The sequence below is a fragment of the Monodelphis domestica genome, chromosome 2, assembly GCF_027887165.1.
Source record: "Monodelphis domestica isolate mMonDom1 chromosome 2, mMonDom1.pri, whole genome shotgun sequence".
Taxonomy (NCBI): domain Eukaryota; kingdom Metazoa; phylum Chordata; class Mammalia; order Didelphimorphia; family Didelphidae; genus Monodelphis; species Monodelphis domestica.
The window spans coordinates 13,138,997-13,156,706 of NC_077228.1; the positions used below are offsets into that span (position 1 = coordinate 13,138,997).

At 49.9% G+C, this 17,710-nt stretch overlaps 1 protein-coding gene across 1 annotated transcript in view; it reads right to left on the reverse strand.

Moving 5' to 3' along the window:
* ROR1 (receptor tyrosine kinase like orphan receptor 1) overlaps nucleotides 1-17,710 on the reverse strand; it is a 343,618-nt gene that overhangs the window by 127,570 nt on the left and 198,338 nt on the right. The window contains 1 exon segment of the mRNA XM_007480467.3: nucleotides 7,608-7,685. Within this exon segment, the coding sequence (XP_007480529.2) occupies nucleotides 7,608-7,685 (78 nt within the window).

Here is a 17,710-nt window from a genome sequence, read left to right on the forward strand (position 1 = left end):
CTTCTCCCTCTCTCTCTCCTTCCCTCCTTTCCTCTCTCTGTCTGTCTCTCTGTCTCTGTCTCTCCCTCTCTCCCTTCCTTCCTTCCCCTATCACCACATTGCTAAAATAGACTCATAGAACATCTGAGGTGGAAGAACCACCACCACCACCACCAACAATAATGAGGCAGGATGAGCTATTACGGCTAGAGCCAAGGCTAGGAAGTTCATGGCCCCTCTCCCCCCCATCCCTACCCCTCCACTACAAACACACGCACTGGCTGTGTCACGCTGGCCAAGTTCCTTCAGCCCCTCTCGCGGCCCTCCCAACTCTAGGACTTGAAGTTACGAAGAGGCCTCTTGAAGTTCCCCCGCCTGGGAGTCCCTTGGTGAAACAGAGGCCGGCCCCATCCCTCTCCCTGATACTGGCTTCTTTTCAAGAGGACCCACATACAGACGGGCTCGTCCAGCCCCGTCATTCTACATTAGAGACCTTCACTACAAGGTCCCGGGCCAAGCTGGGTCAAGGCCAGGATGCTGGCCGGGTCTCTCTCCTGCCTCCAGGCTCGGGCTCTTTCCTTCAGCCCATTATCTACTGTGCAGCGTGCCAGATGCCAGAACCCTGCGTTTTAGGACAAAGACTTTATCGGACTAGAGATAGAAAGCTGAAAGCACGAGGGCACCACGAGGACTCTCTGAGGACTCCTGAGCCCCCCACTCAGATCTGGGGCTTAGCAGGGGTCTCTCAGGCCGGGAGGATGCACCAGCAGAGCATCTCCCCCTGTGAATCCTTCCCTGGCGTGGTCTGGACAGACGTGGTCCTCCCCTGAGAAGCTTCGGGAGAGTCATTCTGGAAGCCAAGTCCTCTGGCTGCAGAAGCAGGGCCAGTTCTGTGGGTTCTATTCAGACAGGACTGGAAAATGGATCACAGCACGGAGAGCCATGACGACGACAAACCCCAATAGATGTTTACACGGAATGTTAACATGTTCCACGAGACGGGGATGATCGACATTTCTGTAGCCCTTCCACATTTCCAAAGGATTTCCTATAATTTTATCTCATTTGAACCTCAAGGATTCTTATCCCCATTTTACAGATGAGGAAGCTAAGTTTCATGGAAGCTGAATGCTCTGTCCAGCGCCTCAAAGGCAATACGTACAAGAGATGGGACCTGAACTGATTTCCCTCCTGACTTCAGGACCAACTCTCTCTCTCTGCTAGGCAATGACCCTGTTAGAGCTCATCCAGTCCTAGTTGCTGTCATTCAGTCGTTTCAGGCTCTTTATGACCCCATGTGAGGTTTTCTTGGCAAAGACCCTGGAGTGGTTTGCCATGTTCTTCTCCAGTTCATTTGACAGATTAGGAAACTGAGGCCAACAGGGTTAAGTGACTTGCACAGGGTCACACAGCTAGGAAGTATCTGAGGCCAGATTTGAACTCAAGAAGATGAGTCTTTGGGACTCCAAGCTGGTGTTCTAGCCCAGCACCACCTACCTAGCTGACCCTTTATCCCTTCTAATCCCCTCTGGCAGGTTGTACAAAGACTGGAATTCCAGTCTAGATCACCTGCCTCTTCCTACCATCCTACCAAGTTAACTAGAGGAGACTGTATGCCCAGGGACAGAGGCATGGAGGACAGAGCCCTGGTCCTTCCCTGCACTCAGGCTCCTCCTTCCTCAAATGAGTGCTTTCCATCTTGGGCTCCTTTCACTTCCCAGAGTCAGGAGCCAGAGTTTTCTGCCCGAGGCCCAAGGGTTCCCTGGACAGGTTTCCAGAGTTTTGAGGCTTGATGGGAATGCATACATACATCACACATGTGTCATACATCATACACACATCATACATATATCATACATATATTTTACTAACTTTTAACATTTAGCATTTCCTTTAATTATTAAAACATTATTTTGGGGAGGGGTGTGGAGGCTGGGGCAGCCGGCCAGAGGAGCCCGGAGGAAGCTGGCCCTGGTCTAGAGGTGTCTCTCCAGTGCAACGTTCTAGGTTCAAGGTTCCAAGTTCCCTTTGTGTTTTAACATTGTATAGCCTAAGGTCTGCGTTCCCTTTGGGTTCTAATTGTTTCTCTGCTCAAGGCCCTTCCCAGATCGAAGAGTTTGTGCTGTGTATTCTGCCCTTTCCCATGCCCACATCCCAGATTCCCCGGTTCTGGCTGGCCCCAAGACCCTACTGGATGGAAAATGAGAGAAAGGAAACCAGTCATTCCCCATCATGCCTCCCCCAGGGAGGATGCCTGCAGAATGCTGAAGGGCAGCCCATTCCTTCCCTTAGTTTCCTCTTAAGCCATTTGCTTTAGAAACCACCTCTTTGCCTCATCAATCGCTGCTTTCAACAGCTCTTCACGGGTGGCCGCTGTGTCTCTTTTACATTTCATTTCCTGTTGGAAAAGATAAACAGGTAAGGGCTTGCAGCTACTGGCTGGACTCAGCCAACAGAAAGCCCTGGCCTGAGGGGAGCTCAATGGTGGGGGAGAAATAGAGGGGAAAGAGGGAGGGGGAAGAAAAGATGAGGAAGGAAGGAGGAGAGGGAAGAGGAATAGGAGAGGGAGACAGAGAGGGAGAGAGACAGAGACAGAGACGGAGAGAGGAGAGAGACAGACAGAGAGAGGGAGAGGGAGAGAGAGAAACAGAGAGGGAGAGAGACAGAGAGAGAGGGGAGAGAGAGAGAGAAGGAGAGGGAGACAGAGAGAGAGAGAGGAGAGAGACAGACAGAGAGAGGGAGAGGGAGAGAGAGAAACAGAGAGGGAAAGAGGAGAGAGACAGAGAGAGAGAAGGAGAGGGAGACAGAGAGGGAGAGGGAGAGAGAGAGAAACAGAGGGAGAGACAGAGAGGGAGAGAGAGAAACAGAGGGAGAGACAGAGAGGGAGAGAGACAGAGAGAGGGAGAGGGAGAAAGGGAGAGAGGGAAAGGGAGAAGGAGAAGGAGGAGGGAAGGAGGATGGGTGGGATCCCCACACTAAAGGGAAAAGCATTCAACCAAACAAATGGATGGAATGATATTCTGAATTTTCCATCTGAATAAGAAGGAAATAAGAGGCAAGCAGGGGGCCGCATGACAAGGGAAGCTTTGTGTTCTTGCCCAGGTGAAGAAGGGCGGCAGGCTGCTACTCCAGGAAGCCCCAGGGCCAGATTCTACCTGTAGCCCAGATCTTATCTCTCAAAGGGAATTCAGGATAAAGTAGCTGGGTGGCCCAGTGGGTAGAATACAGAAAGCTCTGCAATCAAATCACGCCATTGATACTTCCAGGCAAGGAGATTCTGGGAAAGTTACTTAGTCTCAGTTTCCTCTCCAGAGAAATGGGGATGACAGCAGCACCTACTTTAGGAGGTTGTTGTGAAGATAAAGTGAGGCAACACTTATAAAGTGCTTAAAAACCTTGATGCATTGTAATCAGTCAGTCGGTTAACAAATATTTATTAAGTGTTTACTAGGTGTCCGGGGAGAGTCTGGAAGCCACCAAAAATAGGGAAGTAAGAAACAATCACTTTCTTTTCTTTAATGCTTCCAGAAACCTGATCTGTGGGCAGGAAAAACAAGCTTTATGACCTCCTGTGGGGTATTTGGGGAAACTGAGGCTCACATGGGGGACAAGTACTGGGGGTGAGATTTAAATCCAGGTCTCTTCACTCCAGAAGTGGGTCCTCCTGCCAGGCTGGGGAAGTCTGTGGACCCAGCCTCACAATAGCATGGTTTGGGGAGAAATGCTGAATGCCAGGCAGTGGTTAGTGAAAGTAAAGGTGCGGTTCTTCTTTTTCCATTCAAGTTCATGGGCACCCGGCAGTCTGTTCTATTTGAAGTCCTCATTCTCTAGCTTCCCTGAAAGTAGAATGGTCAGCCTGAATCTTTCACGCCCCAACAGGCTTGTTACCCTGCCTGAAATCTCTCTATTATCCCTTCCTTTGGCTTGAGGGTCCTTTTAAGGGAAGGGAAATAGGCTAAGTCCTTATCAATTATTAATTAACACCTTGCCTCAGATTCTATAGGGCAGCTGAATGTCACAGTGGACAGAGCACTGGGCTTGAGAGTCAGGAAGACCTGAGTTCAAATGTGACCTCAGACACTGACTAGGTGTGTGATCTTGGGCAAGTCACTTAAGGCCCTGTTGGCCTCAGTTTTCTCATCTGTAAAATGTGCTGGAGAAAATGGCAAACCACTTTGGTATCTCTGCCAAAAAAAATCCTAATAGGGTTATAAAGCGTTAGATACGACTAGTAAACAATGACTGAACAGCAACAAAGCAAGAGGAAGTCATAGGATGCTTCCAAGTAGATGAATGACACAATCAGATTGGTATGAAGCTGGGCAGAGATCTAAACGATAAACTGAAAGGGATTGGGCAGAAAAGCAAGAAGGCAATTTAGGACACTAGCACAATGGCATCCAGGTCTATACTGGCCATCCCAGGATCAGGATGCAGAGTTCAGATGGTTCATCTAGCCCCTCATTTTACAGCCCAGAGAAATGAAGCATTTGCCCCTGTCACCCAAATAGTACCTAGAAGAAGTAGGATTTGAACTCATATCCTCTGACCTCAACTGTAGCTCTCTGTCAAGAGATGTTAGAAGGGTAAAAGCAACAACATGCAATAACTGAATGCAAAGATAATTACAAGGTGTCAAACATGAAGAGATATATGAGTGGTGTTACCACTAAAGAAAATAAAAAGTCAGAAGATGTGGGGAGTTGGGGAGCAGGGAGGTAATCAGCTCAGTTTGGGCCCCAGAGAGGAAGATCCTAGTGGGAAGTCAAGGTAGAAATGCCCCGAGGGCACTTGGAACTCTGGAACAGGTTAAGACTGTCACTATGGATGTGGGCATCACCTGCATCCAGATCCAGAAGCCTGAGAGAGGGGATGATGGCTGAGGCAGGGTCCTGGAGGAGTGAGAGGCCCTGGAATTCTCTAGGACTGCTTTTTGAATAAGAGAAAAGCAGGGGGGGGGGGGGGGTTCTAAGACCATCAGTTTGGAGCTGGAGGAATCTCAGAGGCTTGAGCTAAACCAGCCAGGCTTTCTTTGTCTCCCCTCCAAATCCCATTTTGCAAATGAAGAAGCTGTTCATTCACTGGTCCCAGCTCAAATCGCTCAAGCAATGTGGACCCAGGTGGCCTTAGACACAAGGAATGTCTAAAGACAGAGTATCCGAGAAGGAGGGTGTCCTGGGGTGTCCTGGGAGGAGAGCTGCACTTGGAGCCCCAAGAGCTGGACTGAATTCCCAGTGACAGACTTTGGAGGTTTATGATCATGGAGGAAGCACCGAGCCTCCCTGGGTCTCGGTTTCTTTATCTGTAAAACAGAGACAAGAATACTCCCCCTGCCTACCTCTCCCGGATGTGGTGGGGAAGGGCTTGGTAAGCTTTAAAGTTCTAAATAAGTGCCAGACTCTGATATTTGGTTTTTATTGTCTCAGGTAGCTGGGGATTGTGGGGGTGGAGCAGCCTCAGAGAAGTCCACAATTAGGACCAGTTCAAGGGACTCCTGGGTCGGTGACACCAAAATCGAAGCATCCATCAACCCTATGTGGAATGCAACAAGTGATTACCCAGCTTCCCACATTTCTTTCTAAATCTCATCAAGCATCTAAGCATCTAAGGGGGGGGGGGTGAGAAACAGGGAGAGAGAAAGGAGAAAAGCACATAACTGCTGATCCTCAGTTTCCTTGTTTGTAAAATGAGGGGGTTGGACTTAACAGCCTCAAAGTCCTGTCCTGCTCTCAATCTACTGATGGTCTAACCAGAGAAAAGGACTCAGGCTAAAGACTCCCTGGTACCTGGTAGGTGCCCTCCCTCCAAAGAATGCTGGACCTGGACCTCGGGTGGTCTGAGTTCTCATCCTGCCTCCTGTTCTTGCTAGCTGTGTGCCCCTGGGCAAATCCCTCAATTCCCCTCAGCCTCAGTTTCCTCATGAAATCAATGGGAAGAGCAGGGCATCATTTCCAGGATATCTGTGAGGAACCAATGAGACAAGATTTGCAAAGTTCTTTGGAACTCTTTTAACCCTAAATAGATCTTGCCCCCATAGTACCACAGTGTTAGGATACTGGAATATTAACATGACTACAGTATCATCCTGTGGTATACTACTAATGTGTAACAAGTAGGTAATCCTAGAGTATACTAAGTAATAGTGTAGTATAATACTATCCTGACATTATAGGTTTACTGTTATTAGTATAATAAACATGAGATTCTATCTGTTGGTTATTGTTGTCTCCGGTTGGGATGGGACATAGATGGGGGCCAATGCAGCAAAAGATTTCATTGGCCTTTTTTGGCTTCCATGACCCACTGCTGACTGATATTCACCTTGCAGTCCACTAACACCCCCAGATCATTTTCTCCCAAACTATTATCTAGTCAGGCCTCCTCACATCCTTTCCTTGTGATGCTGAGTACTGGAGCCTAAGTGTAAGCCTCTGCGTTTATCCCTCTTTGATCAGCTGTCATGGAGACTTTGGGGAACTGACTTTGACCCAGTGTTTGCTCTCCCTCCCCTTTCTATGTCCCTGAAAATTTGACAGCGTGGATCCTAGAGCCAAGTCTCTGATCAAAATGTGCCACTGCCAGTCCCCTGGGACAAAAGTGCTGGGTGATTAACTAGTAATCAACTCATCAGGGATGATTGGGGAGGTCAGACTTGGAGCTGCCCCCTCAAGGATGAAGACTAGAGCCCATTCAGGTCTGCTTGACTGCCTCCTTCCTCCCATGACTTTGCCCCATTCCTCTCTCTCTCCCTTGCCCCTGTCCCTGTCTCTGTCCCTCCTCTCTCTCTCTCTCTCTCTCTCTCTCTCTCTCTGTCTCCCTCCCTCTCTGTCTCCCTCCCTCTCTGTCTCTCTGTCTCTCTCTGTCTCTGTCTCTCTCTGTTAGTCTCTCTCCCTTCCTCCCTCCCTCTCTCTCTCTCTCTGTCTCTATTTCTCTCTCTGTCTCTGTCTCTCTGTCTCTCTCTCTTTCTCTCTCTCTCCCTCTCTCTCTTTCTCTCTCTCTCTCTCCCTCTCTCTCTGTCTGTCTCTGTCTCTCTCTGTCTCTCTGTCTCTCTCACACACACACACCAGCACACATACACACAAGCCTGCCTATATACACACTAGCACACATACACACATCATCACAGGCCAGCCATAAGGGCCGAGGCCAGCGAGCCTCTGTGGGTAGCCCATTAGCAATCACTGCGCTTCCTCCGGAGTCCCGAACACCTGGGGGGTTCGCTGTCCGAGGTCATCCCCTGGAGGCCCCGTTTGGGGCACTAGGTTTGAATGAGATCCCCAGCTACGCGGCTCTCGCGGCATTGCTGGGAAGGTCAGGCGCGAGCAGTGATTCACATCTTGAAGCACTTTGCCCATGTGGAACACTTTACTGGGCGCAGGCGGCGGCGGCGGCGGCAGGGGCAGGGAGGGAGATCACGGCATTCCGGGTAATTCCCCGTGAAGGGCTCCCCGAGACCCGAGGCTCTAGTGGCCTCCCCCCCTCCCTGCATCTCGGGTACAAAACACCAGGAAGTTCAAAGCCAGGCGCAGCCGGCCAAATTCCAAGTCAGCTCCCCCCCCCCCCCCATCCCTCCGGGCAAGCTCCCGCCCCCTCCCCGCTCCTGCCTCCCCCATGGCTCTGCCCTTCACCTTTGTCGAGTTCACTTGAAATGTTCCAGGACGAGGTAGGCACCAGCTCCGCAGCATCGGACACAGCCGCGTCTGTTTCTGGAAAAGCACGGAGAGAAAGAGTGGGAGTGAGCAAGGGGCCATTTGTAATCGGCTTATTTTTCTCCTTTGATCCCAGGGGCCCGAGCCATCCAAAGCCAGCCTCCAAGAAGGCTCTAGCAGGCGCCAGTGCATCACGGACAAGGACTGCACTTGGAGTCTGGAGGACCTGGGTTCAAATCCCACCCCTGTACTTACTAGCCCGATGGCCCAGGGCGGGTCATTTATTTTTCTGAGCCTCGTTTTCCTCCCAGGCAGACTGAGGGAGCTGGATCGCTGGTCTCTAACCCCAGCCCTGATTCTATGATCCATCATAGCTGAATGGCGATGGTGGAGAGGTATTGGAGCCATGTGGATTCTCCATGGCATCAGGCAACGCTTTCAGCTCATTCATCACCCCCTACCAGGAAATGTTCCCCATCCCCCCAGCTTTGAGTCCTTCTTCCATTCTATTTTGCATATATAAATGTCCCTCAGGGTGGATCAGAGATGGAGCCCTTCTTGGTATGACACCTCGGACAAACTGCCATCCAATGGTCTAAAGAAGCAAGAGGAGACCTTAGAGGACATCTTGCCCAGATCTCTCACTTAACCTGTGATGAAACTGAGGCCTAGAGGGTGAAATAGCCCACCCCCACCCCCATCAGATAGGAAGAAAAAGTGCAAAATCCAAGATTTGAATTCAGAGCCTTTCATTACAAATATGCCAAATGCACTGAGAAGCCATCTTTTTATTGGAAAGAATGTTGGGTTTGGAGGCTGCTCTGGATCCTTCCTGAGACCTAAGCTGTAACTAGTACAGGGCACCTGGCCTAGGGGACAGACCTATAAGAGGACACATTTTTTCCCCATGTATGAGCCATAATTCCTCCCTTAGCCATCGTATGCCATCAGATTTACAGCGACATATTTAAATTTTGCTTATCTATATACATGTGGTAGCCTCTCCCCTCCACAGTCCTGGCAGAATGAAAATACCTTAATGATAGGAGCTGCTTTCCTTTTTGTCTTTGAATCCTCAGCAGCTAATTGGCACTAGTGGGTAGAGTGCCAGGGTTGGAGTCAGAAATATCTGAGTTCAAATCTGGCCTCAGATACTCACTAGCTGTGTGACCCTGGACAAGTCACTTAACCCTGTTTGTTCTCAGTTTCCTCATCTAGGAAATGAGCTGGAGAAGGCAACAGCAAACCACTCCAGTATCTTTGCCAAGAAAACCCCAAATGGGACACAAAGAGGCAGACATGACTGGGAAATGACTGGACAACAATATTCATTACACTGCTGTGTCACACCTTCATTAGCCATTTGCCAATCAGGCATCATAGATTTTTAACTTAATGAGATGCTTCACCCATCCACACTGCCACCAGGATCCTTTTGCCATGATGCCCTGCTCCCAGGACCCAAATTTCCCCCAATCCCAAAAGGTCTGCAAGCTGGTTTCTCCAGAGGATAGATGGTACCAGCAATTTGACTCTCCTCTGCCCCACAGTTGCCAACTCCCAGCCCCCCAGTAGTACATTTACCCCAGATTCGAGATCTCAGATGTGCATTTGCTGTTGGACCATGGACTAATCACTTCCTTTCTTGGGCTTTATGGAGCTCTCTCATGTGAAAAATGTGAAAAACAATCCTCACGCTACATGTCTAACAGGGTTGAGGGGAGAAAGACATTGTGCCAAGCTCAAAGTGGTGGAGAAATTGGAGCTAGTATTTCCCACTACAATGCACTGCCTGACACCCCCACACCCAAGACACTTGTCAAGGAAAATGAGCCAAATGCTTCTACCATGGCTAATGCAACTCAAAGCCATGCCTGTAATGGGGCACCCCGAAGCAAACATGATATTCTAGATGTGGCTGCCTGGAGCACAGCACTGTCACCTCCTGAGCTCCTGACACCACATCTACCTTAATGCAGCCAGAGATCCCATTCACTTTCCTGGGGGCCACAACCAGCTGTTGGCTCATATTCGGCTGGCAGTCCCCTAAATCACACACTGGGGGGATTTTTATAGACTTTGGCAAGCCAGCTTTCTTACTTCTGGCAGCAGCCTGATGGCCAAATGTCTGGCCAGCTCAACTCCAAAGGTATATGTATGTACTCTGAGAACAAAGTCTACCTTTTCGTGTTGGTAACAATCCTACCAATATTCTTTGGGGGATGCTCTCTGCCCCCCAAACGGACAGTGCCAGGAAGTGCCTCAGAAAATGAACAATGGGGATTGTAGCTCATTCCACGAGCAATGAAAGTGTTCAGCAGGGTGTAGTTGGTGGGTTTTGTTGTCATCGTTGTTGCCATTTTATTTCATTTTCTTTTGTTTTGCCAGTGATGAACCATGTGTAGACATGGAAAAGATCTCTTCGAAGCACTCTAAGTGTAGGAAAGGGGATGATCCAAGCCAGTAGCAAGAGAAGGAAGAATAATGGACCCTTCCCCAACTCCAGCTCCTCTCACCTTCCATACTGCCCTCCATGAAAGCAGCTGGGATTGAGCCATCTTTAGGAGAATGGAAGCCTTTACTTTAGGTTTGGTAGCAATGACCAGAGAAATGAAAGGAAGACCTGATTACTGGCTGTGGGACCTTGGACAAGTGTCTGTCCTACCAGGACAACTTTCTAAGATGGTAAGACAGAGAGAATGAACAATCCACAGAGGTATTAGAAGAAGTGCTTTCATACTAATGGAATCCCAAGTCCAGTCCAAAGGAAAAAAGAGCCCTACTTAAAAGCGAAAAGAAAGACTTGAAAAATGTCCAAAGTTCTATTCTGAAACCTATAATACAAACAGACGAGCGAGGATCTAAATAAAGGCTGAGGCTGAAAGAGGAAGCCGAAAAAAAGAGAGCGCTGGAAATCCACCTGGCTAATTTCATGGCGTCCACTAAGTAAACGACGGGCGCTAATGGGCGGCTGTTTTCCCCCTAGTCCTTGTTTACATTTGGCTAGGTAACGAGAGAGACATCACATCACCGGAGATCTGACGGGCTGATTTCCTAAGAGGCTCCGCATGCGTGTGAACTCCACCTCCCCCGCCGGCTCGCTTTCACTCGTTCCCAAGAAATGGGATATTTCGGTTGGGTATGTCATGCCGTCACTGGGGTGACCTCTCACATCATGTTGGACGGGCCAAGCATGGGGCTCTCAGGGAGAAGAACATGCCGGCCAAAGATCCATTTGGGGAGGGGGCGGAGCCCAAGGAAGGACTGGGGGCCGTGGCTGCCCCCCCCCCACATCTTCTACATTCAAGATTTGTGCAGCCTCCTCTCACGGCTCCCCAACTGGTGAAGGAGGAGGGACACGGTTCACTTTACAGCGTTCATGGTGCAGAGTCGACTGCCTGCACTGGGGGTTTCCAGCCCGAGTTTGAGTTGCTGATGGATTCGAATGTCAGCGGGCTGGAAAAGGCATCGGTTCTTGGCACTGCTTACAGAAGTGAAAAGACGAACAAGGGTGAGCTCCAGGCTCGTCTCCCAGCAGTCATCAGCCGGCAGTCCGGGCTCCCAGGGAGATCAGTTCAATTCACCAGCTCATTGAGTATGTGCTGATGCCAGGGGCCCTCCTGGCCAGGTGCCCCTTCGCTGAGACTCAAGAGAAACCGGCCATGGAGTCAGAGGCCTGGGTTCGAATTCCATCTAGGTTCCTTAGGATCATAGACCCAGAACTAGAAGGAACCACCCCCAGCAGCAGCAATATTTTAAGGCAATTCAAGGTCTGTAAAGCGCTTGACCTTTGTTAATTCTTGGAACAATCCATCCGGGTAGACCCTACAACTTCTCCTGACTTTACAGATTAGGGAACTGAGGTTTGGAGATATTCAGTCCAATCAGCATTTATTAAGCACCTAGTAGTGTGCCCAGCACTAGGTGACATGTTGGGGATACAATTAATAAAAAGAAATGGTGACTTGTCTAGGGTCAAACAGTTAGTCTAAGGCAGATTTGAACTCGAGTCTTCCTGACTCCATCCTGATGTTCTATCCACAGGTCTGCCCCACTGACCATTAGAGGTGGAAGATCCTCTTCGTCTCCTCTAAACCTCTGGCCCTCAAGGGGGGGGGGGCGCTCAGGATCATGGAATGTCAGAGCCGAGTGTGGAGGGGGGCCCTCAGACCATCTGGCCCAACACTTGCCTGTTATGCAGGAATCTCACTGCACCTGCCCTCGGGATGGAACCTCCCCAAGGCTCCATCTTGAGGGGCCGGCCTCCATGAGGCTCTGGAGAGGTGCTCTCTCTCCTTAGCTTGCAGGCACTGGTGTCATCTTGGAGGGAGGAAGATGAGAAGGGCTACAGCCCTGTCTTGGAAGGATGCTCTCCTCACTGCAGGGACCGTCTCCAAAAGGATTACTGGTTCATCTCAGCCCTTGGCAGGTAGGGACGTCCCTTTCCACAAGAGCCCAAGAGCTGCCAAGAAAGCTCGGAATCAGGGAACATCCTGTATCCCAGTCCAGGGACATTTGATAGTCTGGAGTCCAAACGTCTGGCTGGAACAAGAACTTCGGGAAAACTGAAGGGGGGACCCAGATCAATGGGGGAGGGGGAGGAAGGGGACCAGAGATGAGGGATAGGAGGCAGTGGGGCAGGAGAAGAAGGTCTTACCCCCACTTTGCCCTCCTCCCCTACACCCAGACCCCTCAGGGTCTTCTTGAATCAGGGTACTCAGGGTGTCTAGCATCTCCTGTGGAGGGTGCAGCTTCCCCGGGGTGCTTCCAAACAAGTCCAGTGGGGATCAGGAGGGGAGGCTCCCAAGTGCCTGGCCTATGCCTGGCACATAGTAGGCACTTCCAGCGTCCTCGCAGATGACGGGCACCCCTGGGGAAAGGATGGCTCCTGGCTGAGGTGGAGGGGTTCAGCCTGGACTGCGGCAGCCTTGCCACCTACACACCCAGCAACCGGTGCAAGAAGAGGAGTTCTAGAGAACAGGCTGAGGCAGCTTGGCCAGAGGAGGAGCCCAGATCCTTTGGGCCAGACACAGCCATGGGCAGCATTTCTTGTTGTGTGATTGAGCCTCCACCAAGAGATTGCGGCCTGACGTGGGCTGTGGAGGGGCCTCCACACAAGGAGAGCTCGGCTGGCTACCGCGAGGCTACCGCGAGGCCTGAACCCCTTCTCAGATCCAACCAAGGAGAGGCGGCCACCCCCTGACTCGGAGAGGACAGGAGGGGTTTCTGATGGGCAAGTGAGGCACAGAAGTAGGGCAGAACCCGTCTGCTCAGCTCTAGATCCTGCCTCCACTGCTTACAAAGAGGCTGCTATAGTGCTGGCACGGGAGGCAGCAAGACCCGAGTTTGAGTCCTACCTCAGCAAGTCTTCCATCATGCTTTGTTTCAGTTTCCTCATCTTTAAAAGGGGTGCATGATGAGCCCAGCCCTTGCCAATTCCCTCCCCCAGGCAGGAAGGCCTGAATCTGAGCCCTGCCTCCGATGCTTACTAGCCGAAGACCCTCAGCGTGCCCAGACTCAGTTTCCTCTCCTGTAAAATGGGAATAATAAACCCTGACATCCCAGGATTGTTGTGAGGGTCAGATGAGACCCTATAGTGAAGCCCTTTGCAAGCTATGAGGTGCTCCATGACTGCTGGATACTCTGGCCATCGCCACTGCCGTCCCTACTATTATCATTTTATTTACTTTAAGTCCTCACCCAAAGCCCATCTTTTATCTATTTTTTACTTTCCAGCTTACATCTATTATCCTGAAAAACATGCTTCCATCTTATGCATTTTTGGAAGTGAATCATCTTCTACAACCCCAACCTCCCAGCATAGACTCAGGTCCACAAGGGAAAACCCGCCTGCTCCAATCTGCATCCGGAGCCCCTGGAGCCCCCGCTTCCTTCTCTGCCGGCGGACAGTGTTCTTGGTCACGAGCCCTGCAGAGTCGTCCTGGATCGTCGTGTCGCTGAGAGCAGCCGAGGCCATCCTGGCGGATCCCTCCACTGTGCTGCAGAATCCGGGCACCGCGGCCTCCCGGTTCTGCCTGTTTCACTCTGCATCCGTTCACGGAGGTCCTTCCAGCTCCTTCTGAGGTCCCTCTGTTCATCGTTCCTCACAGCACTACAGCATTCCATCACCATCACACAACACAGTGTGTCCAGCCATTCCCCAATCGAAGGACACCCCTTTAGTTTCCAATTCTTGGCCACCACAAAAGGCACAGCTATAAATATTTTTTTAGTACCAACAAATTCTTTCCCATGTTTTTTCTCTCTTTGGGATACAGACCTAGGGGTAGTCTTCCTGGATCCAACGTCAAACCTTCTTTTAGTGCCTTTGGGCATAGTTCCAGATTGACCTCCAGAATGGTTGGATCATTTCTCAACTCCACCAGCAATGCATCAGCATCCCAATTTTACCACATCCCCTCCAGCAGAGATACCTTCCCTTTGCTGCCATATTGGCCAATCTGCTAGGTGAGGTGGTACCTCTGAGTTGTTTTGATTTGCATTTCTCTAATCAGGAGAGATAAAAATCCATCTTTTAAAGAAATCCTTTACTAACCCTTAATTCTAGCATCTTCTCTTGGCTAGTTATTTCTTATTTACCTGTCTATAACTTGCATTATACATAGTTATTTGCAGGTTGTCTCCCATGTTAGATTGTGAGGAACTCCTTGAGGGCAGGGACTGTCTTTTGTGTCTTTCTGTATCCCTGGCTCTTTGCACAACTCCTGGTACATGCTATTGGGGTTCAGTTGTTTCAGTCTTGTCCAACTCTTCATGGCCCCTTTTGGGGTCTTCTTGACAAAGGGAATAGAATGGTCTGCCATTTTCTTCCCCAGCTTATTTTACAGATAAGAAAACTAAGAGAAACAGAGAGTCAAGTGACTTGTCCAGGATCACACAACTGGTATGTACATGAGATCAGATTTGAACTCATGTAGATGAATATTCCTGACTCTATCCAGTAAGCCACCTAGCTGCCCTTTCTTGGCTCATAGTAAGTACTTAATAAATGTTTACTGATTGATTACTCTGTCCATTATTATAATTATTACAACTACTGTTGTTGCTACTCTTCTGATGACCAGTATTCCTACTACTATTATTACTATTACTAGCTACTGCTACTATTACTATGACGACTGCTACTACTACCACCACAACCACCACTAACACTACGTGGGCGACCATGGATGGGTTCACTGGAACCTCCTGAGCCTCAGTTATCTCATCACTTAAAAGGAAGAGGCTGGACTAGATATCTCTGAAGCCCTTCCAAGTCTATGTCTGTGATCTTTGGGCTAAAGAGAGGTCCCTAGAAATGGAAATTCCTAGAAGAAGAGGCCACATCCATCCTGGGGGAAGGACCACAGCCCAGCATCCCCCAGCCATTGAGGGGTCCAAACAACTGCTCTGTTAGTGGGCGCTGCAAACATCTATTTGCTCTGAAGCAGATTTCATCAGGAACAGGAGCACCTGGTGGGGAGCTCTCTAACCCAAGTCTTAAGGCGTTGCCTAGAACTCTGAGAGGCAAGTGACTTGTCCAGGGTAACATAGCTAGCAAGTGCATGAAGTAAGACTTGAACCTTGGATCCCTCACTCCAAGTCTAGCCATTGAGGCATAGAATTTCTGTCCTGAAGGGACTTCAGAGGCTACAAATTCCAAACTTCCAGACCCCAAAAGAGAATTTTCCACGGTGAAATGTCTGATATGTGGCCATCTATCCCCTCTACAAAGAGGGAGGGTACCACCCACCACTAGTGAATATAAAAAGATTGAGGTTTAAGAGATGAAGACCTAGAATTCCAACTTTGGGGAGGAGACAGTGTTCTGTGGATGTGCTTCCCAGCCCATTGTTCATGGGAAGTCCACCAAGGAACTCAGCTACAGCTCTATCCACACTTCCTGAGCCGCCTGTCCCCCAACCCCAAAGGGTCCCAGGCCTCAGTGTGCCTCTTTTCCGTGAAAATCCCCAGGCTGGAAGAGTAGATGGAGTTAGGAAGAGCTAAGTTCCAATCTTGCCTCAGAACCTTTCTAGCTCTATGACCCTGAACAAGTCATTTCACCTCCGACCCTCAGTTACGTCTGTAAAATTGCAAGGGCCGGACTTGAGCTCTAAGGTCATTTCCAGCTCCACGTCTATGATCCCATTTTCCTTCTCTTCCCAAATGAAAGAGTTTCAGAGAAGGACATTCACTAAGGAGAGAAGAAAAGGTGCCCAAAGGCCTCTCATCTTGGGAAGAAACAAGTCTAAGGCTACACCCATCTCCCCTGAGCCTCTGGACTACTCAGAAGTGGCCCTGTCCTTCCAGGGAAGGGGGGCACACCCAGCACCTCTCCAGCAGAGCCTGCACCTCCAGGCCTGTCTCTTATTCTGGTTCCCCAGGCTCAGCCACCCCCTCTAAGGGGGCTGGAGTCTCCCTCAATTCCACTCTCTTGGCTGCGGGGAAGGAGGCACCTTCTTGGGTACGATTATCCAGCCAGCTCAAGCACAGCATCAGTTCCCAATGAATAGAAGCCTTCGAGCACAGTGGACGGGTCCTCTGCACATTTCAGGCTGGATAGGGACGAGAACGACGCTGGTCAAGGAAATGCTTGGGCTGTGATTGTGCCAACATCAAGAATGCCCACTTGGTAGGACAGCTCTAAGGTCAGAAGAGACCTAGGAGGTCATCTAGGTCAAAGCATCCATTTTACAGACTAAGAAACTGAGGCCCAGGGCAGTTCAATGACATGCCTGCGGCTACACTGGTACCATCAAAGATAAGATTGGTCGTAGTTCTTTCCCCAGTTGGGTGCTCTTCCTTGCCTGGGAGACCACAGAACCAGTCCATTCCCAAAGGGCATCATCTGTTAAACCCCCCAAAGGAGGAAGAAGGATCCTCAGTGCCCCCAAATGCTTTTGCTTTTCCTTCCCAAACAGGACTTCCTTCTTGAAATCTCGAAACTGAATCTCCAGTTTCCCACACTATGGCTGGACTTAAAGGGGATAATCGCCCACAATGCACAGAGAAGACCCAGTCTGTTTATCCTCTCTAAAGAGAAGAAGGATATTCAAGGTGCCTAGAAATCCCTTAAGCCTTTAAGAGCTCCCTCCCTCCCCGGGAGTCTGGAGCTAAGTCACTGCCCCATGGGATGATCAGAGCCAAGAAGGAGACCATCTATGGGGTGCCTGGTGATGGATGGGCTGCCTTGTTGGCGGTTCAGCAGCCACGGTTACCAGGACTGTTTCTTTGAAGCCCAGATGTTTCTGAGCAGCTAAAACAGGGGGTTCATTCATTCGCTCATTCATCATTCATGCAACAAATATTTATTAAGTCCTAGGCAATGGGGGGTGGGGGGGACAGGCGAGACACAGAGCCTATCCCCATGGAGAGTGTCAGGGAGAAAGCCAGCATGGGGCAGCAGAGAGAGAGTTAGACTCCAATTTGTGCCTTCTCTGGTACAACCCCTCTGAGACTCAGTTTTCCTATCTGTATAGTGAGAATAATAGTCCCTGGACTACCTGATGCAAGGGAGCATTGTAAGGCTCAGTGGATACAAAGGGCTTTGTCAGTCTTGAAGGGTTCTGTGTGTCCCTTATTAACAGTTATGAGAAGTGGGGTACAGTAAAGAAAGAAAAGCTTGGGTCCCAATTCTGCCTCTGACGTTTAGGACCAAAGGATCACCGATTTATAATGAACTGGCTTTGGGGCCATGGACAAGTCCTTTCCTCTCTATGATCCTCAGCTTTCTCATCAGTAAAATGAGTCTCATAATACTGTTAGCAGTTACTTCCCAGGGAGTAGGTGAGTTAACTGATAGGAAATATAGAAAGTGCTTTATAAACTTATAAACGGGTCAACTAGTATGGTATTATTGTCTGCTAGAAATGAAGCCCTGTGAGGCCAGGAATGGGTCATAGGGTCCCAGGTAAGTAGAGATTGGAAGTGGCCTTCAAGGCCCATAGTCCAATCTCCTCGTGTCACGGATGAGAACCCAAAGCCCAGGGAAGGGATGACTTGGCCACGGTTCACCAGACAGTAAGCCTCAGGTGAGATTAGAACTTCACATTTTCTAACCCCACAGGTTGTACTTTTCCCCT